The 25,812-nt window shown below is 40.5% G+C and overlaps 3 protein-coding genes across 17 annotated transcripts in view; 1 reads left to right on the top strand and 2 right to left on the bottom strand.

The window, feature by feature from the left end:
• rims2a (regulating synaptic membrane exocytosis 2a) overlaps positions 1-12,788 on the bottom strand; it is a 142,471-nt gene extending 129,683 nt beyond the window's left edge. For 5 of the 15 annotated variants that reach the window (XM_061051253.1, XM_061051245.1, XM_061051247.1 and 2 more), the window contains exons 1-2: positions 12,568-12,786; positions 11,890-12,095 (exon numbers count right to left, since the gene is read on the bottom strand). In XM_061051253.1, coding sequence (XP_060907236.1) covers positions 11,890-12,080 — 191 coding nt within the window. In that variant the 5' untranslated portion in view covers positions 12,081-12,095; positions 12,568-12,786. Of the gene's footprint in view, positions 1-11,889; positions 12,096-12,567 lie in introns of all 15 variants that reach the window. The other 10 variants (XM_061051240.1, XM_061051241.1, XM_061051242.1 and 7 more) reach the window with 4 other exon arrangements.
• A 1,157-nt stretch (positions 12,789-13,945) lies between these two features.
• On the bottom strand, positions 13,946-21,562 carry dcaf13 (ddb1 and cul4 associated factor 13). Its single transcript, XM_061051225.1, has 11 exons — positions 21,369-21,562; positions 20,793-20,992; positions 20,602-20,709; positions 20,400-20,489; positions 20,127-20,282; positions 19,910-19,987; positions 19,733-19,815; positions 19,398-19,562; positions 18,752-18,887; positions 15,545-15,708; positions 13,946-15,037 (listed from the first exon to the last, which is right to left on the bottom strand). The coding sequence occupies exons 1-11, from the start codon at positions 21,436-21,438 to the stop codon at positions 14,950-14,952; spliced, it is 1,338 nt and encodes a 445-aa protein (XP_060907208.1). The 5' UTR covers positions 21,439-21,562; the 3' UTR covers positions 13,946-14,949.
• A 325-nt stretch (positions 21,563-21,887) lies between these two features.
• Positions 21,888-25,788, top strand: LOC132984398 (solute carrier family 25 member 32-like). Its single transcript, XM_061051226.1, has 7 exons — positions 21,888-22,347; positions 22,606-22,756; positions 22,850-22,935; positions 23,826-23,980; positions 24,439-24,552; positions 24,751-24,896; positions 24,990-25,788. The coding sequence occupies exons 1-7, from the start codon at positions 22,149-22,151 to the stop codon at positions 25,114-25,116; spliced, it is 978 nt and encodes a 325-aa protein (XP_060907209.1). The 5' UTR covers positions 21,888-22,148; the 3' UTR covers positions 25,117-25,788.
• The last annotated feature ends 24 nt before the right edge of the window (positions 25,789-25,812 follow it).

Raw genomic sequence — 25,812 nt, 5'->3', positions numbered from 1 at the left:
GTCCCATGCTTACGTCACAACTCCTCCCACACACATCTCAACAGCTCCACTGGGAATAGTCTTGAAACTCAGCCCTAACCCCACCAGAGATAGGTCACTGCTCTTTGCGTTCGCCCAATCTCTAGCTCCCATAGCCAGACAGAGAGATGGTTGAATGCATCTCCATGTCCTCCTCTAACCCTATATTATACAGGGTGAGGCATCCAAGCACTCCTAAAGCACCAATGCTGTGCAGTCTTGCTATTATTTGCTGAAGTTTAGTTTTAACATATCCTCCTGTTTTCTTTGGGGACTGACTCTCTGCTAACTGGAACACCTCAGGTTATGATGAGAAATAATCTTGCTTGGATGCATCAGTTTTTAAAAACAATAGATACAAATGATGCTGTTAGTGATGATCACTCCAATTCTCTGCCTCTATGTGACCTTGCCCTCAACTGAAATCCCAATAGTACCATCCCCAAACACACACAAAAACCTCTCCATCATGTTGTTGTTGCTGGTTGGTAGCAGTGGGTGGGCTGTGCTGAAACGGCAGTCAGCTGCTTGTGTCTTACTCTGGAAAATATTAATAGACTGGCCATGGCTAACAATAGAGAAGTAATAGATACCTTGCTTATTGTTGGCTCGCTCTGCTCCTTCCTGTCCCAATTCAGCACCATAGCACGTCAGAATTAGCTTGCTTAACTAAAGTGCATACAGCACAGTGTACACAGGCAGACAAGCACCAGAGAAACCTGATATCAGTTCACTGCAAACAGGTCACACCCATCACTTTGCTAGAATATTACTGTAGATGCCACATGATGTTACACACCTTGGAATTATCTGATACCCAATTAAGATATCATATACTACAAGGACTACATAAGACGGACCAAAAATTGCTTTGAATATTTGCAAGATCAACAAAATAAACAGATGTAGCCACAATACGTTTTAACTAGATTAACTGGAACTTGATCTCAACATCTGTCGAATGACTTGAATCATCTGTTTGACTTTGGCTGCTACAAAACCCAAAATCAAAGGATTCCCTTGCATTAACCGCCTCTCCGCCGTCCAACCGTCCAAGCAGCCACCCACTTGAGGATAAGGCGACCAGCTTTTATTCGCAGTCTACAGCAAACACAGCTAACCCCCTCCTCTCCTCCCCCACATGGCCTGATGCCTGGCCACTTTCAATGCCTGCATTTCCTGCCTTGAAAGACTTCTTCAAATTATTGTATTTATGTTTTACAATGAGGATTGTTGTGATTCTGTGCAGCAACAACCCCCCCTCCTCCCCTCCCTCCCAATTCCACTGCTACACATCCAGGCCACATCTCAGCATCACCATGGCAATGGCGGTAGTATCTCAGTGAGACGAGTGATATTAAGGGATTAGTGGGAGATCCTCCATCAGACTTCGGTCGAGGAGCACGATCCCCGGATCACAACATCAGCTGTCTGTGTCTCTCTCTTGATCAGTGTCAGATGACAGAGATGAAGAGTGTAGATAGTGTAGTATACACAAGAATACAAAAAACAATACAAAAACATGAATTCAGATACTGAATCTACAGAATAATGCTTTGAAAGCTCACACAAAGCCACCTTCAGCCCTAGGCAGTGTGAGCAGTGGTCTATATGCTGTACAGTATGTCCTAGTGTAGGTTACATGGTACTGCTGTGTGTAGTGTTCAAACAGTGGGATTATATAAGGGCCAGGGCTGCATTTGTGACGTTATAATAACGGCTGCTCTTTATTCTCCCTCTGTAATCTACCGATGCAGCATCTACTGTACATGTATACACTGTAATGCTACTAAGCACCTAATCTTTGATCCCAGCCAGACCTCTAACACCAATATCCAATTCATAATGACTGGTTTAGAAAAATGATGAATCAAAAGAGAAATACAAATTGGAATATAAACAGGATAGAAATGATGTGATTTTAGCTAAAACAGAGGTTTCATAAGCAAATATGAAGTTTTACAACAGAATCACTGCATCAATCATTACATCATATATTCTAGTGTCTGTTTGTGGGGCTTCTGCTGAGTGTGTGAGTGTGTGGGTGTTTCATTGACAGTGTAGTATCTCTCATGCGTGCATTTGCTGAAGGAATAAAGGGAGGGCACATTTGTTTATAGAAAGCACTGAATGAATTGGGTTTTGGGCCACACAAAGGCATATCAGAAGGACCGGCTAGGCAGCATGCACATGTTTTAGTCACCAGCGTGCACCTGCTCCAACCAGCTGAGTCTTGATTGAGCAAAATATGGCCAGACACACAAACACACAGAGGGATAGTAACTACACCAGCTCATAAAGCTAAGCTTCTGGGGGGGTTGAAATGTATTCACAAGTCAGTTTATTGCTGACTGCAATGACATTTGGTTTATTCTAAAATTCCTTTCTGTCAATAGTTGTTCTTACAACATACCAACATTAATAGAAGTTTAATCCAAGAAAAATGACTACATTATATCCCGTTCACACTCCCACTTCAGGGTCAAGAAAAAATGATAACACAGGTCTTTTCTTTGTTATCTCGCTTTAAAAATAATTTTACACATGGAAATGATTTCATGTGGTTTTTAGTTTACCAAAAATGATTTACTAAGGTGCCTCATATCAAACAAATAAACTGTCATTCAAGAGCGAGTCTAAATAAGTGCAGTTTTGTCCTTGTTGAAAAGATTTAGAAACTTGTGTTTTATAACCAGAAACATTTCCATGATGTGTAAATGTGCTTATAAATACGTGTTAGCTGTTCTGTCAGTGTTAGCTGTTAGCTTACTCAGAGACATGCAAGGTGTGGAATTGCTGAAAGCTACATTTCTGTTTTACCTGATTAACTATAAATGAATTGCCAAACTTTTCTAGAAAACTTTTATTCCCCTTAAGGCAATTTAATTTAAACAAGCTGGAAAAGAGACAATATTGATGGAAGGATGGAGCAAGATGAGAAGAAAAATTGTTTGATTAGTTAGTTTGGAAAAGAGGACTCATTTGTTGTTAGATTAGAGAATAAACCACTTAATCTTCACTTTCCAAAACATATGAAGATGGAGCTTCTTCAAATACTTTATTTATCCGTTAGGAACTTCAGTTGTGTAAGTGTGCACACACAAAACATACACATCCAAGTGGCTGTATTAAAAGCATGATAAATAGTTGTTATGAGAGGTACAGTAGGAGAGGTAGATTAGCTCAGCATAAAGACTTCAAGCAGTAGGAGAAGTTAGTCAAGTTCTGTTCCATCTGTCTACAAATATACCAATTTGTGAGCTTTACAGATGGTAAGTTGATTTTTTTAATTTTGAGAAGAGCCATGCTCTTGCTGTTTGCCTGTGCTTTGTGTCCATTTGTTTTGTGTATATCTAAAGGCTCCAATGTCTAAATGCATACACACGTGCAAGATGTCAATGCCCTGCTGTAACTCTTGTGAACATGTTCTATCCCCAAAATGTCTTTACTTTAATTATTGTTGATTTTCAGTATATCACATAATGATCTCTTATTATTACAACAAGTATTTTTTCATATAACATTCCTCAACAAGCTTTACAATCCTCTAATAGAGCAACTTGTAATCTCTGACTTTTTTGTTTCTGCACAAAGTACCGTGCTCTCACTTGGCTGTATTTGAGTATCATAATGCCTGTTTATTATTCGCTGGTTAAGTGGACAGGCTACAACATTTTTGCATCTTTCATTGCAAGCTGTTTGGATGTTGCTATTGAAATTTACCAGTAACTTTAAGTGATGTACAAAAATGACCAGTTATTTCACAAAAAGTCTACTAATTGGTATCAGAACAATACTACAATATAAATCTGGAAATGTAGAACAGGTCAAACATTTAGGATATATCTCCAAATCAGATCAGTTGTTATCAAAACAATGATTTAAACTTAAATCATGTCTTTAACAAAATGTACAAAGAATAAACACTGTATCAATCCCTTGTTCTTTCATTTGCTTTCTTTATTAACTACATTTACTCTACGATTCCCAGGAGTCAGCTGTTGGTAGCTGGAGCTTGTCCAATAGCATTCTCTGCTCTGCTGCCTGGCTCTCCTGGTAGCCCAAATGACCTCAGGCCTTGTTGCCTGTTTAGATGCCTGGCTGCTTGCTGGCCACTGCAGAAAGCTGAATGTCTCCACTATTAATAGTCCAACTAACAGCATGAGGGTTCTCACTCTTTGAGAGCAATAAGCTTGAGATGACCTGGTGCATGTTCCACCTCTAGTACCTGGCCTTTCAGCAGCCTCACTCTACATCTCTTCTGTTTTCAGTGCCTTTCACTTCTTTTCTTTTCTCTGACCTTTCAGGGTTCAACGATCATAAAACAAACCCAGAGGGAATGTCACAGGGGAGAATAAACGCGCCACACCTCACTAGCTATACAACAGTATCTACACTGACAGAGCACCTGTGCCAGCCTTCCCATTACAGTTTGAATGTGTAACAGAAATGTTTCTGTTTTCACTTCCTCAGAAAGTGTACAGTATTGTACAGGTACTCTTTAGCAGGCAACACGTGTTCCCTGAAGCACTCAGCCTCTCTCAGTGGGTCAGATGCTCTATATCTTCCTCTCAACTATACTCTGGGTGGATGGTGACAATGGGCAATAAAAGTGATAAAGTGGGCAATTCTCTATATGTTTTCTGCTCTCACATTTCTACTCTCTTTTCCCTAGTTTGTGGAGGAAACCTTTTACATTTTCCCCTGATCTCCTTTTTCATTTTTTAGCCCTAACAAACTACTATCCAGCTGTATTTGAAGTTCTCCTGAATTGTGTTGATCCCATTCAGGCTACTCTTGCACAGCATGCTGGGGGGCTTATGTAACAGGAAGCCAGATGTTCTTGTACTGGAGCTGTTGTTAGATTCTGTTGTGACTGAGTACAGTATTACTGGTCACTAATGTTGTAATAATATACTTTTTGGCATGTTTCTTTTTTATTTCTGGGGGCAATATTGTGTTATATCTTAAAATAAATGTTCATGCATGCACAAACAATGCTTTCTCAGTATGGTTTGAACTGGCAACTTAAAAAAAACATTAAAAAACACAATACACACAAGTATTGTTTTGATGATATAACCAGTCCAACATTTATTGCTCAAACAAAGCTTATAATAAAAAATACTGCTGCTTAAGGCTCTATTCACTAATTATTGAATGTATCTGTAAAAATGACATTTCCCCTGCACTGCAGTGTTTGGCTTTATTATACATAACCATAGATATACAACATCCCTTGTACTAGTTATTACAACCTACTTCTCATTCCAAAACATTTTCCTGATGCCATGTTTCGCCAAGGGCATTTCAAATTGCACAGCCAGGGGCAGGAAAATCCCTTCAAACTTTGCTTGAGGGATAAGAGCCCAGCAGAGAACAAAACCTATGCTGACGAATGCAGATGTTATTTAGAACAAAGCCCTGAGAGACAATAGGGCCCTATGCTGTGCTGTGCCACGCAAGAGAATAGCAGGCTATGGGAGATGGCAGGCTGATTGCTCTGTCAATGGGGACTGAGGCTGTCATATCAGCAACCAGACCTGATAGCATCTCAGACGTCAATGTCCCTCCTCTCATTTTCACTCTGATGTTCTTCTCTCCTTTCCTGTCCTCCCTTCTCCTCTTGTCCTCCTGTCCCTTCTCATTTCCTCTCATTTCTCCAATGTTAACCTGTCTTACACTTTCCTCTCTTCCTGCACTCTCATCTCCTTTTCTATTCCCTTTTTAGCTTATCCTCAAGTGACCCCTCTTTCCCTTTCTCACCCAGCTTAAGGTATGGGGGAAACACATCTTGACATTGAACAAATTAAGTATTGTTTTCTTTTGTAATCTAATCCAATGAAATAGCCAAAGCAAACAATACATTTTCTCTACTAACACGTTGCAACCATTGTTGCCTGTGTCCAAAGCCTAATTGAAACTTTTCTGCAATGTAGAGCTGTATAACGTCCCTTCATCCATCATCAGGCAACTACACTGTTATACTGTTTGTTCCTTTATACAATCGATGTAGTTTATTTTGAATTGATCACACTGTCCTTATTCTCTAATGTAACAGTTGTTTGATCCAAACTGGTTTGACCGACATTTGCAAAATGACCCAGAGCTCTGAGAACACCAGCCTTTATGAATCATCATGAATCTGTATTGTTTGTTGAGCTTTGGTTCACATGACTCTTTGTAAAAGGAAACAGGTTGTTTGTTAAGTATAACCAGCAGAGAATGTCAGCCTTGTGCCATTAATCATTTTAAGTCCTGCAACTTTACTGTTCTATCTCAAGTCTCACCACTCTCATCAACCTTGTATCTGGCAGACACAGGCAGCTGCATCCTGCAAAAACTCTTTGACAGACCAACTCCAACACTACCTGACACACTGACAGGTTAGCAACTACTAAGTGAGCAGAGCATTTCACTATTTAAGGAACCTATATATTTCTCAGTAATTCATGAATACAGAACTTGACATACATTGGTTGTTAAACTTACATTTGCCATTTGGCCAAAAACACAACTTTCACCCAATTTGATCCAGGTTGGTGGATGTGTAATAAGTGACATGTTTGACACATTTACAGTAAAGGCTTCAGCTGATGTTCAGATTATTTTAGGATTCTACAAGTGGCCAAAAACGGATTAATGTTGCTTTGTAATTGAAATAATATACGTCTAATCAGTGGTTCATGGTTCCACAAATACAGCAAACAACAGAGAAAAGATGCACATCCAAGTAGAGGAATAAAGCCAATGCAACAAAAACAACAGGTTCATGCTGAAATGTGAAAAAGGGTAGTAGAGTACCAGATGACCAACTTTACACCAGTATAATCCAACTTGACCACTACAAAGGCACAACCTACATATACTGTATATTTGTTTTGTATTTTATATAGCATTTAAATGATGTCAGCTGTGTTTTGGCCAGCTGAGCCTAACTACTTGACAATGTGTCAATCTTTCATAACCAAAACCCTTTGGTACTTTAATTGGCATCATGATGTATTCATTTGGTGTGCATTCTGCTTTATGGAGTCAAGACAGCATCCACTCTCTCCCCCTCTCTCCCTTGGGGAAAGTGATGGGGGATGGGAAGCACTGGAACACTCATGACAGAATCTGCTCTTTGCATGGAAAGCGAGTGAGCATGGGTGAGTGAGCTAAGGGAACAAGAGGAAGGCGGAGAGCTTGTATACTGTATACTGTCCAGTGGGAAGCTTCTGATTATTGCCTCGCCTCGTTTCACAACCATAGGTCTCTCTTCTTATTTATTTTTATTTTTTTAATTGCTTTATTGGCATGAACACTATACCTTACACACAACACAAGGCTTACCATGAAGTACAATAATTGAGACAATAAGAAAAACTAGTACTGTGATGTGCCAAGCTACAACTATACACTACACAAAACACTATCTATTACCTTTTAAGACAAATACAATAACATTTTCAATCATACGTACAGTTGTAATGTTTTACTGGATTATCATATTTCACTGGTGAAGAAACTCACTCTTTCTTTTTTGGGATATGAAATGGTGTCAGGAAGTGTAGCTCTGCGTTTGGCTCTTGTTTGTGGGCATGACATGATGTGTCTTCATTGGGTTGCTGGGTTTGTCTCTGTCCCCAAAGTTGTGGTCACTAAATCTGTGTTATGGTCTTTTTCGGTCCAGTGCCAAATCACGTTTTGATGCTTATACCTTATGAACTATGTGTTTGTGTGTGTGCACTCACTGCCTCCCCCCCCCCCCCCCCCCCACCCCCCCTTTCCCTCTCTCTCTCTCTCTCTCTCTCTCTCTCGCTCAGAGGACTGAGACCCTACTGTAAGCCTCCAGGGACACAGGCCCACTCAGTAGCTCTAACCCCAGCTGGTACCCAGAGCTCTCTAGCCCATCAGATAAATGACCAAGATGAGGTGTGTGAGTTGGGGGGGGGGGGGGGGGGGGGGCAAGGGGGGGTTGGTTATAGAAGAAGGTAATGGGATGTGATCAATCAAAGCTAATTCTAGGTCAACGCTGTTCATTCTTAACACACACCCCATCCCCCCTACACCTCTTGCCAAAGCTATGCTTGATGCAAGCCTGGAGCATGATTATTGCCAAGTGTTTGAGGACAGAACAGCAAGAGGGTGTGTCAATTAAAGTTTACAACTGAAACAGGCCAATTAGGAACACTAAACTATGATTAAAATAAGATTCCTAGCTCATATAAGCCTTTAAATAGTTATGTAAATATTTAATGTTCACTAGTTCTGTTCATTATGAAATGTCAAGATTACATAATGTATAACTTGCCTTATTGGATTCTCATCAGTGTATGCAGTGTACAAAGAAGAGTCGTAGTGTAAACAGGAGGGCTGAAGAAGTACTGTAAATATTTAGTGTAACAGTGTACACAGCAGTAGAATTAATTACAAATGTTTTACAAAGAGTATTCATCAGCCTGTGACAGTTGTATAATGCATTCTCCTGGAAATCCCCCAAAAGACCTGAATGGTGCATATAAGAATGTACTTTCACTTTATTACTTAGAATATTAGTATGACAGCATTTGGCCAAGTCATTGATAAGCTCATTTTGTAAGTATGAAATACCAGCTTGTTGTGGTGTCAGTTTTAATAACAACCATCCCATTTTGTCCTGATACAAAATATGATGTTCATAGATAAACTATACGACTTCAATGGAGTTTAAGTCAGTACCACAATTTCATCAAATGTATTTCAGGGGTTATAATATTAGGGGTTTTGGACATAATGCTCACATATGGGGGTATTTTGACTTTTCTTTTCTTTGATAAAAAAATAAATATCAAAACCACCATATTGTGTTCCCAGACAGAATGGGAACCAAGAGCAATTGTTGTTCAGTGCATTAAATATGGGAGGGCCTAAATAGACGTCGGAGCAGTAGATACCTCACAGCCCTTGAATAGCTGCATCTCAGTGGGAGTACCTCCTACAAGGCAGCCAGCATAATTAGCACAGTTAAAGGAGCTCCCTGAGCAAATGACACAGTCCCCCAAATTCACTGTCATGAGGAAGAGGAGGAACTGCAATATGACCCTGCGTATGAGGTCGATATGGAAAGAAAGCTAAATACTGTTATGTGCTTATATCAATCATAAATGTGTTGTCACACTTGCCAAATAAAGGTCAAATTAATAATTAATTAAATTAATTAATTATTTAAAAGGTAAAATTATGTGGAGCAAGAGAAAAAGAAAAACAGCAAAGCATAAGCAGGTAGGAGGTAGGAGTGGAGACTGTTACTCCCTCCACCTGCCTCCCTATCCACCAAGCAGAAACAGGAAGCAGTCCTAAAGGTACAGAGGAACAGAGAGAAAGGAGAAGTGGGGCCCAAGGCAGACTGTAGGTCACCCCATCACAGGCACAGTGGGGAATACAGTGTCTGGTCTGGTGGGGGTGGAGATCCCATAACCACTCACTTGTACTATACTCAGAGACTCACTGATGCATAGAAAGATAGCTTATTATGAGAGGTGTCCTGAACTTCACATAATGTAATTACATCAGCTTTAATGAACTTTCTAGGATGGAATTCTAAGAATGAGACACAGATTTGTAGTGTGCCATCTTATGGACTTAAGAAATTCACTCATATGGATTGAGCGCATCTTCATTTTGCAGACACATATACAGGCCTACTAAGTAGAAACAGGCTAAGAAAGAGTAGCTAATTACATGCAAGTCAGCAGCACTGGATTTCCGTCCATGCTCTCTGTAGCACCTCCAGTGAGATGACAGCAAGTTGGCAAGCCCTGCAGCTGGAGGCTCCTCTCTCTCCCTCTCTCTCTCGCTCTCTTCTTCATTCCTATATCCTCCCAGGATTCCCTCTGTTAGATTACACACTTGGATGTTCAAAATACTTCTTTGTCAAAAATCCACCCAAGCTGTTGTGGGATTGGAGCGTGAATGTGACAGCGCAGATGCACAGGCTATAGGTTTGGATGTTGCAGTGTGGGTGTTTGCTTCTGACACTGCTCAAAATGCAAGAAAGCATCCAGTGACAAATTAATCCACTGCAGTTGTACCTATGCCAGGGCTGAGCATATTAACGCTGGTTTAGGATATGTTATGCATGTGGGATTCATCGGTAAAGAAAGTGGGGATTTACTGTTTTGATGACTCATGATGAGTCACCTTGTACATATAGACCAAACACGTGAAAGCAAACTGATATAGTCAGTGGAAGAAAACTTTACTATTAGACTAAAAGGTAAAGGGTTACTCTTATCAAACCAATAAGAATCCTACAAACACAACAAAGTGGTGCACCCACTTCATTGTCAGCTGTCAGTAGTGGAGCCCAGTTTGTGTGATCATATCCCTACAATGGATTGCGAGGGAGAGGCCATGCTGGAAACAGAATCTGCACACAGGCCATCAATGCAAAGGCCCTTTTTGATGTATTGTATGCTTTCAGTTAGTGTGGCCTGTAATCAGGGTTACCTCACATTATGGTGAGACAGTCCACCAGCCATTCAGTCAGTCAGTCAGTCAGTCAGTCAGTCAGTCAGTCAGTCATGTCTCTCACATAAAACAGCCTCTTCTGCCCATGCTCAGTCATGACAAGCCTTTGACATCACTGTCAGACTAAGAGTGACTAAAACTGACAATCCTCTCTACCTCAGAGAAAGAGAAATAGGAAAAAACACTCAGCTATTGAGGAGGAGGGGGCCCTGAGATAGGAGAGGAGGCAGAGAAGGCCTGGGTGATTCACAGAGCATGCACAGCAGTGGCTGAGGTAGCTGTGTCTTCAAGTACATGAGTCATGTTTACCATGCAGCTGCACTAGGTAGGGATTGCACAAGTTTAATTTCATTAAGAATGCTGCATTAGTGATACCATTTACCACATGATGGAAAACTTAGCTCTAATTCCTCAAAAAAAAGATGCCAGTAATGGTGGAAAAAAAGCCTTTTAATCTTACTGGCCATGCTTGGACGCTGCATCAACAGCAAGCCTGCCAGAGATGTCTTGTAGAAATTTGGATGGACTTACTTAAAGTCGTATATCTCTGCTGCTCTCTTATTAAATGTTCAAAAAATGTTTAAGGCCACAGCCCTGAAATCCCTCTCTTCTCTTTTGCCTGACTTGACTAAGAAGGTCAAACACAAATTTAAATCAACAACACATCAACTAAGTGTGTTTTTATGAACAGTGCAAGATGATAGAGTGTTCTAACCCACTATAAAGCAGAGTTATGGCTCACACAGTAAAGGTTAAAGTGATGATGGCGGAAACAGTGCGGTCCACCTTAAAAACTCAAACCCTCCAGTGGACAGCGCCGTGGTGCTGAAACAGCTCCCAGCGACATCTGTACATAAGGGGAGCGGGGGGAGGGCAGGATCTACCGAGACTTTAATGCTGAAATCACACACACCCCGCGTGCGCCATCGCCACAAAGGACACCTTAAATGATCTTTCCACTGTCATATTGTGTAATCTCGGTGACGTTCGTGGGGAAAGGTTAAGCAATTTGGCGTGCTTTAAACGTGAAAATGGCGCCCGTTGCTGCTAACCCAGCCCATTATAGTACAGCTCCAGCTTCTACAAAGTGGGGGAATGAGGTTGGAGAGTATGCCGCATTATAAAATGATGTTCAGTCATTCAGAAAAAGTATTTCATAAATGGGGGTCAAGAGCTGATAAACAAGGAAGGGGAAGATTGAACTACCGGTCGGCTAGTAGTCGACTGTTAGAGCTGTAGCTTGGATGTCAAGAGGCAACATGATCCTCCAGTTCCTCACAATGATAGAAATTCACACTGCAATAACAAGCAACAAACACCCGGGGTTATCACAACCACCAAAAGCACCAACAGCTCTCACTAGCCGCGCAATCTTACTTTAACATCGACTGTTCCTTCGCGTCCTCCTTCTTCTGTCGGTCCATGACACCGAGGATGATCTTCCTCTCATCCTCGGTGAGGTGGCTGAGGTCCGGCATCTCCGGCATGGCGCCGGCCGCTGAGGCAGCAGCAGCAGCAGCAGCAGCAGCAGGGCCAGGGCCGCCCCGGGGCCCGTGTGGAGCAGACATCTTTACACACAGTGGCTACAAAACGAGAAAAGCACCGTCAACCAGCAGCATTCTGGCCGATGTTTCAGCTACATTTCATGCCGTTAGACAAATTTGCGGTGGGGCACGCTGCAGGCACTGTGGCTCATAGACGGCATGGCATTTTGGTTTAGAGTAGCCTATAATGCACACTTTCCACCGTGCTGCAGAAATAAGCGTCAACATATTCATTACAAGCTTTAATCTGATCTATTAACGATTATAGAAGGGTAATCACATTTGCGTGAGCCGAATGAGCTCTGACTGCAAACAGGAAATTTGAAATATTCACGTTAAATTTACACATGAAAATGCCTGAAATAGGTAAGAGTCAGGATTAGAAAAAGATGCCCTTAAGTGCACAGGCTGTAGGCTACAACCTTTGGGTATTCCAATCACAGGCTTCCATCCAAGCAGGGAAATTAAAGAAAGTAGAAAAAAACTGAGGATTACAAAAAGCAACTCTTGCCTTTTATTTTGCAGTCATGTTAGATCCTGTCTAACCCATCGCTGGCATCCTTTAGAGAGGCTTCACTCGCATGATGAAATAAAAGGTACCCGGTCAGTCCTGGTTTGTTTTTGTCCGGAGTCCTTAGCCCTCCTCTGTCACTGTGGTTAGCTCGCTTTCCTCCAGGTTGGTAATTCTTGGAGATTTCTTAAATGCACAAAAATGGATGCAATGACAGAGAGAGAGAGAGCGAGAGAGAGAGGGAAAGAGAGAGAGCGAGAGAGGTGGGGGGGGGGGGGGGGAGAGAAGGGAGGGGGAGGGTTATTGAAATAGAGAGAGCAAGAGAGAGTGAGGGAGAGATAGGAGGGGGAAAATCCAGATAGGAGGAAGGGGCGGGGCGATGGATACGTAGAGGAATAAAGCCGAAAGGACGCGCTGGATGTTCATTGACAGCAGGCAGAAAGCGGCTGCAAAAACAAGACTTGAGGCCGGAGTTACACTGGAAGAGCAAGTTCCATATGTCGTTACTTCACAACTAGATCATGAGCTCCATGAGCGGGTCAAATGGGAAATACTAAAATAAATACAGAATATGACTATGGTGATTAGTGACAAAGTCATTACGTGAAGTTGAAGTGTGGCAGTGGTTCCGCTTCACCCTGTTATAATGAGGTGTACAGTAGGACAAAGTATGCTACACTTCATTGATTTGAAATGTATTTAGAAAATGTAAAAGAAAGCTTTAGTGCCAGTTGGTATAGGGAAAAATATATCTTGGATGGAGGGGAGAAATACTGATGGTTACTAGATGCCTGTCAGCTGTACTCCTCTATGAGAACATATTTATTATACTTGACAGTCAACATTTAGAAATAAAGTTGAAAGAAAAAAAACCCTAACTCTAGCTTCAGCTTCTTTAATTGTATTAAGCCCCTATTTGAAATATTCTGTTAAAAATTGGGCTCATTTCAACATGGGCCAATGAGACTGGAATGAGAAAAAGAAAAAAAAAACACAGATTAATCTTCCCATGAAAAAATGTTTACCTGCACGCAGAAGTGGTAGATTGTAATATATTTCTAAAAAAAATCAAAATAAATACTATTGAGGAGACTTCAAATGTAGATTGTATCTCTCCGCAATGACCCCTGAAATAGTCCTTCCTTTTGATCCCAGACCCTTTCCCAAAGCCATCTCTCTCTCTCTAAGACGACAGTGTTGATTGGATTTGAAGGACAACATTAAGAGGATACAGCCTCAGCCTCATTAGGGCTTTAAGTAAATTAGCACCATTTCAGTGATCTACTGTAACACAACAAATAAGAGTAAAACTGGTGTTGACTTAGTACTTTAGGAATTCGGATCATGTTTACTTTCTAATTACATGTTTTCAGAGAAATAACTTAGTCAAGAACTTTATTACAAATACACATTAGCAAACAGTATGTAACTCCAATGTACTTATATTTCCTGTGAAAATGTGTTCTGAACATATTTTGTGATCTTAAAAACAGGCATCAACATAACTGGTGTCAACTGGAACATCTAAAACTGTCCATTGAAGAAAAAAAAAAGTTTCCTGTAGATATTGACCGAAGGATAGGGCATCAGTATACTTTGGGAAAAATGGTTGTCAGATAATCTAACATTACCAATTCTTAGAACTTACTGAGAAATTAGAAAATCCTGCCCACTTTATGGATCAAGCTGCCAAGTAGATGGCAGGTGGTTTTAGGTTTTAGCCATCTTCTTAAGCTCTCTTATAGCTATTAAGACCGTGCACATGTTCCATAAAGAGCAGCACCATGAGACAATGGATCATGGAGAGACCATCCAAGGTGTAAATTAGCCTTTTCTTATGATTGATGTCATCAATGTGACATGCAGAAAGAAAATACTTGTTATAGACGATCAGGGACACAAGCAGAAAAAGGCTATGACACGTAATAAATGACATAACCTTTTTGTCATGTGAAGCCTACTTCGGCTTCATACCATCCCTGATAGTTTTGATACAGAACTGAGGCAGGATTCCTAAACTGCTAAATTAAAATGTACAATAACACAAAGAACAGTAACTGTAAGCCTGTACCAAGTCATACAGCTCTGATTTTACACTGGATCCATTGATCGGCCCCTTTCACATATAGGACCAAAATGAGTGAAAAAAGGGAAAGCTTTAAAATATCTGTTGTTCATGTATTCACAGCCTTAGTCCTTAAACTTCAAATGATCCATAACAAGTCACTTGTCTTTTCCATATCATACAACTCCAAAATGTTATATCCTTAAGAAGGAGCAGTCTGAAAAGTGTCCCATATGGGTGTGATCGTGGGACTCCATCTCCTCTCTGGATTGCACCCCTCTGTCTTCTGTTGTTGTTGTTGTTGTTGTTTCTGCCTCTTATTTCACCACAGTCACAACATGCTTCTCCTTCTCAGACACCACAGGGACACTTCCTGGTTTGCTATGCTTTCGAACATTCCTCTCCCTGGAAAACAAAAAGAGGAAGTGAATAAATCAAATCTACTGCTTGGAATATTCAGGACAGGATGGAGAGGGAGGGAGTGATCAGCCAACAGAAATGTAGAAGAGAATGAATATGAGATTGTTGACCTAACACCTACGTCACAGACTACATCAATGTACCCTGAAAACAATGCCTTAATCATGGGAAGTTAATCATTGAAAGTCTACACACAGGTATGTTGTGTTGGTAGAAAAAAAACAGCAGTTGAATCACAGGATGGCAGAATTAAGTGGGACGATCAATCCACTATACAGCTGTAAACAAGGATGCAAGGAGAGACCATGTCATAGGGGGCGGTTCCATCTGTGAGGATTTCCATGAGGCTGGTGCGACTACGTAGGTCAGACCTAGCCTTGCAGCAGTGTAAGTGAGCACCTCCTCAACATGGACACAAAGGGGAAGCCATGACATTCCAAAAGATAAACTATCTAGCATAATCACAACTTGAAGGAAGGAAGGAAAACGTACTTCCTGCGGCGAGCCTCTTTCATAACCCTCAGCTCCTTGCTCTGATGATAGATGCTCTTAGGTAGATGTCGGTGATGAGCTATGCGCCGTATCTGCGGGTGGTGGTGGAACTTCTCCTTCAGCTTTTGATTGTAGTTGCTGGCCTGCCTCTCTCTTGGGGCCAGCTACATGACACAGGGGGGGATGGTTCGGTTAGATACCATTTTGTAGAAATAGAAAGTAATATCTCACATACAAAAAAAATCCAACTTTGCCTCTCTGAAACACCTACTGTATCACAAACATGATTTTTGTCATTTGTAGCATCTAGAGTTCCCATAGTGATGCGTTATCGGAGATTTCTTCTAAAGGTGCTGATTCAAGTTGGGATGAGCATTTCCAGAAGACGTTCAATTTGAGTTTAAAGGGGTGTACAGTGGGGGTAATGTTTGATACCTGATAGTTACAGTATGCTGTTTTAGATCATAAAATCTTGGCTTACAGTAAGCAGTAATTTCAGCTTGACACAAGCTCATTCAAAAGAGAATCAATGCCTGTTAAAAAGTGAAGACACCAGCTCAACGGCATCCCTCGGTCTCGCTCATAAAACCCTGCAGCTACTCAGCCTGGTCTTGGCTGAGGCAGCCCTCCTTGAAGGCTTTTATTCTGATTAAAAGCAATGATTTGTCTCAGATTTCTTGGAGAAGAGCTGTTAGACACTGTTGGACTGAACTAATTCCCCTGGATACATACTGTACATGGTTAGCTTGCTTTACAATATGAAGTTTATACATTAAATGGATAGAAGATTGCAGAATGTGATTTTGTTTCGATAGCTGGGCTCATATGATCTAAACTTGTCACACAACAACAATCACAAAAATCTGACTCAATGTGTTTCAAGATAGAACAGAGTCATCACATCTGGTGGCACTCTGGTAACTCAATGCACCGATACTAATGTGTCATTAGAAAAAACTTAGTAGGCTACAGCAAGGTGTAAGTCTTAACTGGAGCCCAGCGGACCCTTCATTACACTAGATGAGGTAACCTACAGTCCATTGCACTGATGCCAAAATATCTACCAGAATACTTAAAACTACAACCTACATGTCCTATCAAAAGTACATTTCTAGTTTGGTGTGGGAATAGAAGAGCAGCTCTGCACGAATCAAAATGATGCCACTGACCTTTTGCTCATAGCTAAGAAACTTTGCACCTATCAGATACTAACAAATGGTTTTCACTGAGATCTGCTGAGACCTTTGAAAAGTCTGACAAAGCAAAAAGTACAAGCAAAGTAAATCCAAAAGTTAGGGCATGTTGATTATATTTTGTCATAAAAAGGAAAACAGAAAAGAACTCAACTACAATATTTAGCTGGACAGAAAAAATTAAAGGAAAGTTCAACCTGAAGTCAGTCTGTCAACTGCGATAAATATTGGATTTTACAGAGGTCATTTGCCCTCTAAATCCGTTTGTCCCTCAGTGCATTTTATCCCTACTTTCCCTTCACCAATTTTGCTGTGTATCTTCAGCTGTTCTTTCCATGGGGGGGGGGATTAAAAATATTTCTGTCTTCTATCCTAAATCAATACAGCTGTCTACTCCAGCAGCATGAGCGCTCAGCTTCTCTCACACACAAGCATCTTTTCAGGTTTTTAATTTATTTTCTTCAGGTTTACATGTGAACTACAATGACTGTGTATTGGATTCTTGCATGTTGACCACACAGCACTACTGTGACTGAACACTTTCAGTGTACACACTGACAGAGCATTGATGACATTACTGTTGGCAGCTTCAGCTCGTGTACATAAGTTAACCTTGCTGACTTCTTTAAAAACAGTCTGTGTTCTTTAGTCAGTGACCATATAGGTAAAAGTAATGTCATTAAAATGTACATATACAATATGTAAACAAAATCAATCTGTATTGTTGATAATATAAAACTATTATTTTATGCATTATGAGCCTTGATATAGTCTAAAAGTGGGGCCTCTTCTTAGACCAAAGGAAAGAAGGTTAGCTAGCCCGAGACTTAAATTAAAAAAGTGGATGTGGCGGCCGACACAGGCCCAAAAACTTTTGGTGAACTAATGTTATTTTATTTTTTTTAAAGGTGCTGGTTCAGTCTATATATTTGAAAATTAAAATGATTATTTACACTGAAAGCAAAGCCTGCTGCATGCAAAGTAAGTCCAAAAAATAAATAGTGATGTGCAGCAGCTGATAGAGGAGTCCTGATTAATCCAACGTGATGCCTTCAGACAGACACAAAGCCTTGATTCAGCATTTCAGCATTTCTTGATAATTAAAGATCCTTTCAGTATGACTTGATTGTTAATGCTTCATTATGTTCAGAGTAGCTTGCTTTAAGTTATTGGCCGATTTAAACTGCTGATAGGAGCAGCCCTTGTCTGATCTCTTTAAGTGCAAAGCTTGCGAATAAATCGTCTCTTATACAGTGACAGTAAAACAAGTGCCAAAAGCAGGCCAATTTTCCACGCTGAAGCTGCATGAAGAGAATAAGCAAAAGTGAATCCGATTAGGAATGAAAGATAGACGTTGGAGATGGCACATGAGTGTCTATTGATCTTTATTATACAGCCATAGAAGCCATTTTGGGCATTGGAACATCTCCCAACGTTTATGGGAGATTTATTTGACAGTTGATCTTAAAAAACATGGAGGCAATTCTTTTCTGCTGTTTACAGTTTAACTATTAAAATACATATGATGCTTGCTAAACAAGATGTAAAAAGTAAGAGAAGACTACTCCAGAAACAGAAAATGTCACTTGTTTCTTTTGCCGTTGTTTTCTAGACAACTGCACAAGCTGAAAGTTTCTCTTTTTTTTGTTACTTCCACCTGCCACAAGAGCCCCTGTGCCAATTGGTACTTATTGAGAGTGATTCTACCCTAAGTCAGCATCCATCAGGGAATTTGGCAACAGCAGTGCCGATGCTTCTGGCATAGGAACACACTCTTACCCTGCTGAGGTTGGCTCAGGGCCATGGCAGTGTCGAAGGATGCAGCTAACTCAAAACAAGATCAGGTAGGACACTGGAGAGAGATACCGTATGAAGTATGTTTGACAGCTGAGGAAAAAAACAGACCAACACTAACTGCTGCCAATGAGCAACACGCTTCCTTAAATGTACTTTAAGTTTTGGTGGATTTTAAAAGTGAAAGCAAGAACAATAGGAAAGTCGAGGCAGGACTCACCACTCCAAGCTTCTCAGCTGCGTTGGCTTTCCATAGTCGGATGTTCATTTCGTCAGAACCGCTCAGGATATATTTATTGTCTGCTGACCACTTCACGCAGATGACATGCTGCATACGTTTGGTGTGGTAAACTTCCCTGAATTTAAAAACAAAGAAAAATGATTAAAAAATGTATCCTGTACAATGCTTTTATGAGCTGATAAGGAAAGCAAAATGTACACAGAATGAAGTTTTACAATTCACAGGACTACAAACATCCATACTCATCAGGAATACCATCATGGATTGGTACTAAAACCCAGTAAATAGCTGGCCACTGGTAAAATTCTTACTTTCTACTATTTTTACAGCAGACCCCAAACTGTTGGGGGGGGGGGACCTGCCAGATGTAGGTGTGTGGATGACCCAGGAGAGTTCACCTCCCAGAAAACACACGTGTGTTATTGAAATGTGGTTGAAGTTATTAGCACAATATATTTTATTATTATTTTAAAAAATAATAACATGCTAGAAATGTGTTCATGGTGTTCTTGAAGATGAAGAAGAACAGAAATCAGTTCCTAAGCCTGCTAACCAGTAATGCAATTACAGTACATATAATAAATTAATATTTTCTTTCCATTTTGGTATTCTGGGTCATACTAACCTGCTATGGCCAACATCCTTGGGGAATATACGGACGGTTTTGTCAAAACTTGCAGATACAAACTCTTTCCCAGTGGGGGAATAATCAACATCCAGCACTGCAGAGACATGGTCCATGTGTACTGTGATTGGCTTGTCCAGGTACCTCATGTCATATGTGTAGAGGCTGATGAGGAGAGAAGAGAAACATGCACTTTAGTTAGAAACACAGAAGTAAAACACCATGTCAATCACCCATCATTTAACATGTTTACATGTAAGATTCCTTCAGTTGAGTGCAACCTCTTGTGACTGAATTGATATTGACTGTAACAACCTTCAACATTCTCAACTCACTTGTAGTCCTCATTTGAACTTGTGAAGTAATACGCTTCCATAGGGTTCCAGCATAAAGAGTTACTCCTCATTGTCATAATAACCTATAAAAGAAAACACATTTATTACAAACTGGTTCAAATTAAAGAATTGGGCAGAACAAGGTAAATTCTTCAGCCTCTGCATGGTAGAGCTTACCTTTTTAAGCGGTGCTGATTCTCTCATGTCATACAGTACGATACTTCTGTCAGAGGCACAGCTGGCAAGAAGTTCAGTCTGTGCAAAGAAATCAAACACAAGGTGATAATTAGGTGTAACAATAAACAACTCGTTATGAGTGTTTCTATGGACAGAGACTATAGGCCAAGTGTTCTTCCCCGTGTGGTCTGAGTACTGAGGATACATGGTGTCTTACCTCAACAGGGTTGAAGCGGACCGAGCTGAAGCTGTCAACACCCCAGGTGAAAGAGCGGATTGGGCTGCTTCTCTGCTCATCCCAGATGTCCACCTGCTGGCCACATGTTGCAAACACAGCATCCTTCTGGTGGTGGTCCAACCCTGTAAAGACCGTCTGTAAAGGACAACAATCACTTACAGTGAAATCAAACTTGGATTTTTAACAGACACTTGAGAGAAAAGATATCAAAGCAGGAATAATAATACTTCTGTAAATATCCTGTGACTGTACCTTGCCCAGGATAGTATTAAGTGGCTCTTCTTCCTCTCCATATCCTGGTGTTTCCATTTTCCATTGCTTGATCGTTTTGTCATCACCAACCTGTTTAGGTCAGAATGCAGAACATACATCAGAAGCTGTGTAAGATGTTCACTAAAATGCTAATACTTCTTTAATAAAAAACAATTCTTAGAAAGTGAAGGGCTGCAGTCACCGTGAAGAAGGATGTTCCACAGAAGCGGACAATCATTCCCCGGACAAAACCTTCATGTGCTTGGAGTGTGCGGACACATTCATGTTTGGTCAGATTCCATACTTTCACCTTGCAAACAAATAAAACATCCAATTAGTTCACATTTTGATGCTATCACATGTTACTGTTTAAGGTGATCTAAAGATAGTTACCTCCCCATCGCAGGAGCCGGACAGCAGGGTGGACAGACTGTTTGTGTGTTTGGCCATGCAGTTCACACCATCTCTGTGTCCATCCAGAGAGGCAACGAAAGGCTTGGCAAACACTCTGTCGAGCTTGGTAGCATTCAGAGCCCGGGTGTACTCTCTGCTCACCTCAAACGGATGAAGTGTTGGATCATAGTTTCTCGGGACTAACAGGAGAGAGTAATCAATTCTTAGTCAACTGTAAGGACATTTCACTTATTATTGACAACACACATTTAAAAATATGTAGTTTTCGACATGACCTATCGTTGAAATACTTCTTGCCACTTTCTGAAGACTGATTCCCAACTTCATCAGTGGCCTAAAATTAATGCTAAAACTTCAATTGTTTACATGACTCCTCTTTACGCTATGTATTTGGTATCCAAACTAACAGACATGGTTTGAATTTAATGAACTTCCAAACAAATGAGTAGTCAAAATGAAGAAAATGAAAGTGTTTGTGGCAGCGAAATGTGGCTCGCATTCTAACTAACAAACCGTGTTAAACCTTTACGAACTTTAAACTTAACTACTACTCACCACGCTGAATATCCAGTTTGGTTTCCCGGACATAATCATCCGGGTTCCTTGAGAGGACTTTAACTTTCATTTTGAAGGGCCTGGTAAAGGACCACCGCTTCAAAATCCAGGTTAAAATAGAAAATAGCAAAAATAGCAAGGACCGGCCATGTGTTGAGGAAGAAGGGTCAATTTACAGCGCATTGCATTGTGGGATGTCTAGTCCTCCTGGTTGCGTCACAGATAAGCGTAACGAAACAGCTGTCAATGTACAAAGTTCCGTTACAGACAGACTGGAAGTATAAGATTTGGTCTTCAACTTAAAACATGTGTCATCCTTGTCGAACTATACACTTGCATCTAGACTAATGTAGCTGAAAGCATTATGATAAAATGCTACGATGAAAACGAATATATTTATATGTAGAATTAACTTTTATATTTAAGAAAGATGTATTTTTTGCGCAATTGCTTTATTTAGTCTCAAAATGTTTTACTTTGAAGGATACGGCCGGAATCACTGCTTTTAAATGTGTAAAAATTACGTTAGCAGCAAGGTCGAGCATAGGCACTGCTGCTTGACATTATGGATAATGTTACTACACTCATGGAGTTCAACCGCATGTCAACAGCGTGGTTTAGTTGAATTGAGAATGAGGAGATTTCAAGAAGTTAGTTACGTCTTTATGCCCTGTTTCAAAATGTCTTCAGTCAGATTGTAGCCTTAATTAACCTTACAGAGAGCTCGGGTTTTAAAGACGACTAGCTGACAGCAGCTAGCTGAGGCAGTTACCTATAAACATGAGCTCTGCTCCGAATCACGGAACAGTTTCAGAGACAGGGCTGTCCAGCACACCCCCCCCTGCTCTCTCTTTAGGAGGACATGTTCAGCAGGTCTTCAGCCATGTGAAGATAGGAAACCTGGTCGCAGGACTCAGTGGAGGAGTTGTGTCAACACTGGTGCTGCACCCTCTGGATCTGGTCAAAATCAGATTTGCAGGTAAAGTATGATGATGTTGTCATTTTGTAATGTAACCAAGTCATTTAAGTTACATTGAAACACAAGTTTCTGGTCAGCTAAGAGCTATTTAGGTGTGAATCACTAGTTTAATTTTCTAATCAGACCATATGTTCAGAACGTATGTGAGAAAATTGGTATTTTATAATTTATTTGATAACATTAAGAAGTGTTTGATGTCTTTATTTTTTATTCGTGTAAAATGAATAATCAAATGCCATGTTTGTCCTTACAATGCAGTGAGTGATGGATTAATGTTAAGACCTAAGTACAGTGGCATAATGCACTGTATGAAGAGTGTTTGGCAGCAGGAGGGACTAAGAGGACTCTACCAAGGAGTGACACCTAATGTGTGGGGGGCTGGAGCATCATGGGGTCTCTACTTCTTGTTGTACGTAAGCAATACCTTGTCACTTTATTTTATCATGCATGTATCTTGACATGTAGTGCTTTGACTTTAAAACACATCCTACATCCCTCACAGCTACAATGCAATAAAAGGCTACATAAAGGAGGGTCGTCAAACAGAATTAAGCGCCACAGAGCACCTGGTGTCCGCAGCCCAAGCAGGTAAGTCCTACATGCATCTGGAAACTGTTGCCCTTCTGACACATTATTACTGCCCCGAGCTGGCCCGAGCAGACAGGAGGCAGATAACCCTTCTGTCCACTCTGCTCTCACATGGTCACATGGATCTGCTTCCTGCTGGCAAAATGAAATTAGGTTGGTTGTTTCGTAGCTAGTATCAACAGCAGAAGAAAAAAAGTCTGTAGGTTTTTTAGTAGGCACACTTGACCAGTGTTGGGAAGGAGCCAGTTTTAGATAAATAGATAAACTTTATTGTCTGTCCCAACAGTGACATAAGTTGTCCTTTGACAAGGCTCAAACAATAAACACAACTTACATTAGAAACACAAAGTGCAGTACAGAGTCTATTTGACTTTGTTCAGAATTGTTTTACCAGAGGGAATGAAGGATAGATAGATGTTAATATAGATGTTTTTCCAGGTCAGGGGGACTTTTTAGTGTCTGCCTGATGGCAGTAACTGGAAGGAGTGGTGGAGGGGGTGAACATTTTGAAATGTTCTATGAGGTGCTGTATATGGTTTAAATATTGCATCTTGGTAAGCTTTGTGAGTACACAGAAGTCACTGTCGTATCCCAAGAGCGGAGATGAGGAGTGGTAGTTGTTGCCTGCCTAGTATTATGATTGAATATGACTGTTGATTTGCATCAGTTTCAGTTTTGTCTGAGACCATTGTTTTAACTTAGACAGCTTTAATTCAAACACTCCTCTATTTTATTTGGTTTTGGGGTAACTGAACCACTTCATCCTAGCTGGCAGGGCATGGATCTGAAGTTTTAGCCACATGAATGTCAAAAAGTACACATTTCCAATGAACTGGCTGTGAATGTTAGAAAATATTTATCTAACAAAGTGGCCAACCTGTTTCACTTAGGCATCATAACACTTACCATAACAAACCCAATCTGGGTGACCAAGACTCGGCTGGTGCTGCAGTACAATGCTGACCCATCCGGTAAACAGTACAAAGGAATGCTAGATGCTCTGGTCAAGATCTACCGCCATGAGGGGGTGCCTGGACTATACAAGGTAAGACCTTAGTGTGTCTTTTTTTATTTTACTTTAAAATTATTTTTTTGTTTCAAACAACAGGGCTGCATAGTGGAGGAATTAAAACAACAAACGTTGACTATTATTTCATTAGGCTACAGATTTTGTGTTGGTTCAACAATTACCACTAGAGGGCATCGTCAGCTCATATTTGCTGTTGTGGATAACTTCATCCTATGAATAGTAAAAACATTCATAATTAAATGTTCATTCAGAAAACACTGTAAAAACATTCAGAATGTTGAAGCATCATTTAGCTTTTAAGAGAATTGTGTAAGCATGCCTTTAACTTACAAATAACTTTTTAAAAACATGAATCAAAGTTTTGGATAAGGCAGATAGCTACATACACAGTTTAGTGGGCAACTTCTAGATAACACATAACGTGTATCTGAGTGTTTACTGAACAATAGACTTTAAAAGCTCTTCTTTTAAAGGGCTATGTTCCTGGTCTGTTTGGCACCTCCCATGGAGCATTGCAGTTCATGGCCTACGAAGAGCTTAAGAGAGACTATAACAAATACAGGAAAGTGCCTTCAGATGCAAAGCTGGTGAGTCATTAACCCCATGAGCCACAAACAGTCTGGAAATATGTTTGGTGTTCAATAAAACTCTTTGCAGTTTAATAAGAGTGAGCCCTTTGATAAGTAGCTGAAAAGTGACTCATCAGTTTTCCCACTCTGCTCCCTTTTCTACCCCCCCCCCACCCCCACCCCACCCCCACTCCAACTGTTTATCTATGTACACAGAATGCTTTGGAATATATCACAATGGCAGCATTATCCAAAATATTTGCTGTGGCCACAACGTACCCATATCAGGTGGTGCGAGCTCGCCTGCAAGACCAGCACAATAGATACAATGGAGTTATGGATGTAATCGGACGGACATGGCGGTATGATACTAGTTCAGACTTACTTTTATATGGCTGTTAAAACAGTTTTTGTCCTTTTTAAGTCATGGTCTTTTTTTCCCCCTGTCTCTGCAGGAATGAAGGCGCCATTGGTTTCTATAAAGGCATCATCCCAAACTTGATTCGTGTCACACCCGCTTGCTGCATCACATTTGTAGTTTATGAAAATGTGTCTCGTCTCCTTCTGGAACAAAAGAAATGAAGCCTAAAAGTATGGCACGGGCCCCTGCTGCAAACACTCTGAGCTCACACTGACAGCCTCAGCATCACAATGAAGCTGAATTCTCAGTACATGTGCATGTGCTGGTGTGGGAAGCTTACTTTCGCACTGAAAATGAGAACGTTGACAGACTGAGCAACACAATCAACTATGGAATTATTTTTGTGAACACAAACTATTTAAGTGAAATGGAATGGTGACTGAGAGGAGATTTGTCCCTGATTCAGAGGCTTGAGAAACACTTGTGACTTCTGGGAGAAAGAATGTTTTAATGGATGCCAAAGGACATGCTGCCGTGATGTCAGTCTTATTATTTTTTTGTGAAGCATCGATCAGCATTTTTATGGTCAGTCAGTGGAGGTCATAATTGTTTACATTAAATGTTTTCTAGCAGCAGAAAGGGAGACATGCTGAAAACTGAAAAACAGATTATCAACAGCCTTTAGATATCTTCTCAGGTTTCCAGTTGCATGTATTCATTATATTTGATTTTCCTTTAAATTAATGCATTCTTTTTGTAAACAGGCAACAGCAATGAAGACCTTTTTTAAAGTCAAACACGCCAGTACGTTTTTCTCAAGTTATACTTTAGTTAAGATTTTCAATATTTCCACTGTGAGTGCATTGCTTAACAAAGATTTATTTTAAAGTTCAGACTGTGCTTTATCTGTATTGTAA

The sequence above is a fragment of the Labrus mixtus genome, chromosome 11 (genome assembly GCF_963584025.1).
Source record: "Labrus mixtus chromosome 11, fLabMix1.1, whole genome shotgun sequence".
In the NCBI taxonomy this organism is placed as follows: domain Eukaryota; kingdom Metazoa; phylum Chordata; class Actinopteri; order Labriformes; family Labridae; genus Labrus; species Labrus mixtus.
The sequence above is the reverse complement of the archived record's forward strand: the minus strand, read 5'-3'. Positions and strand labels throughout refer to the sequence as shown.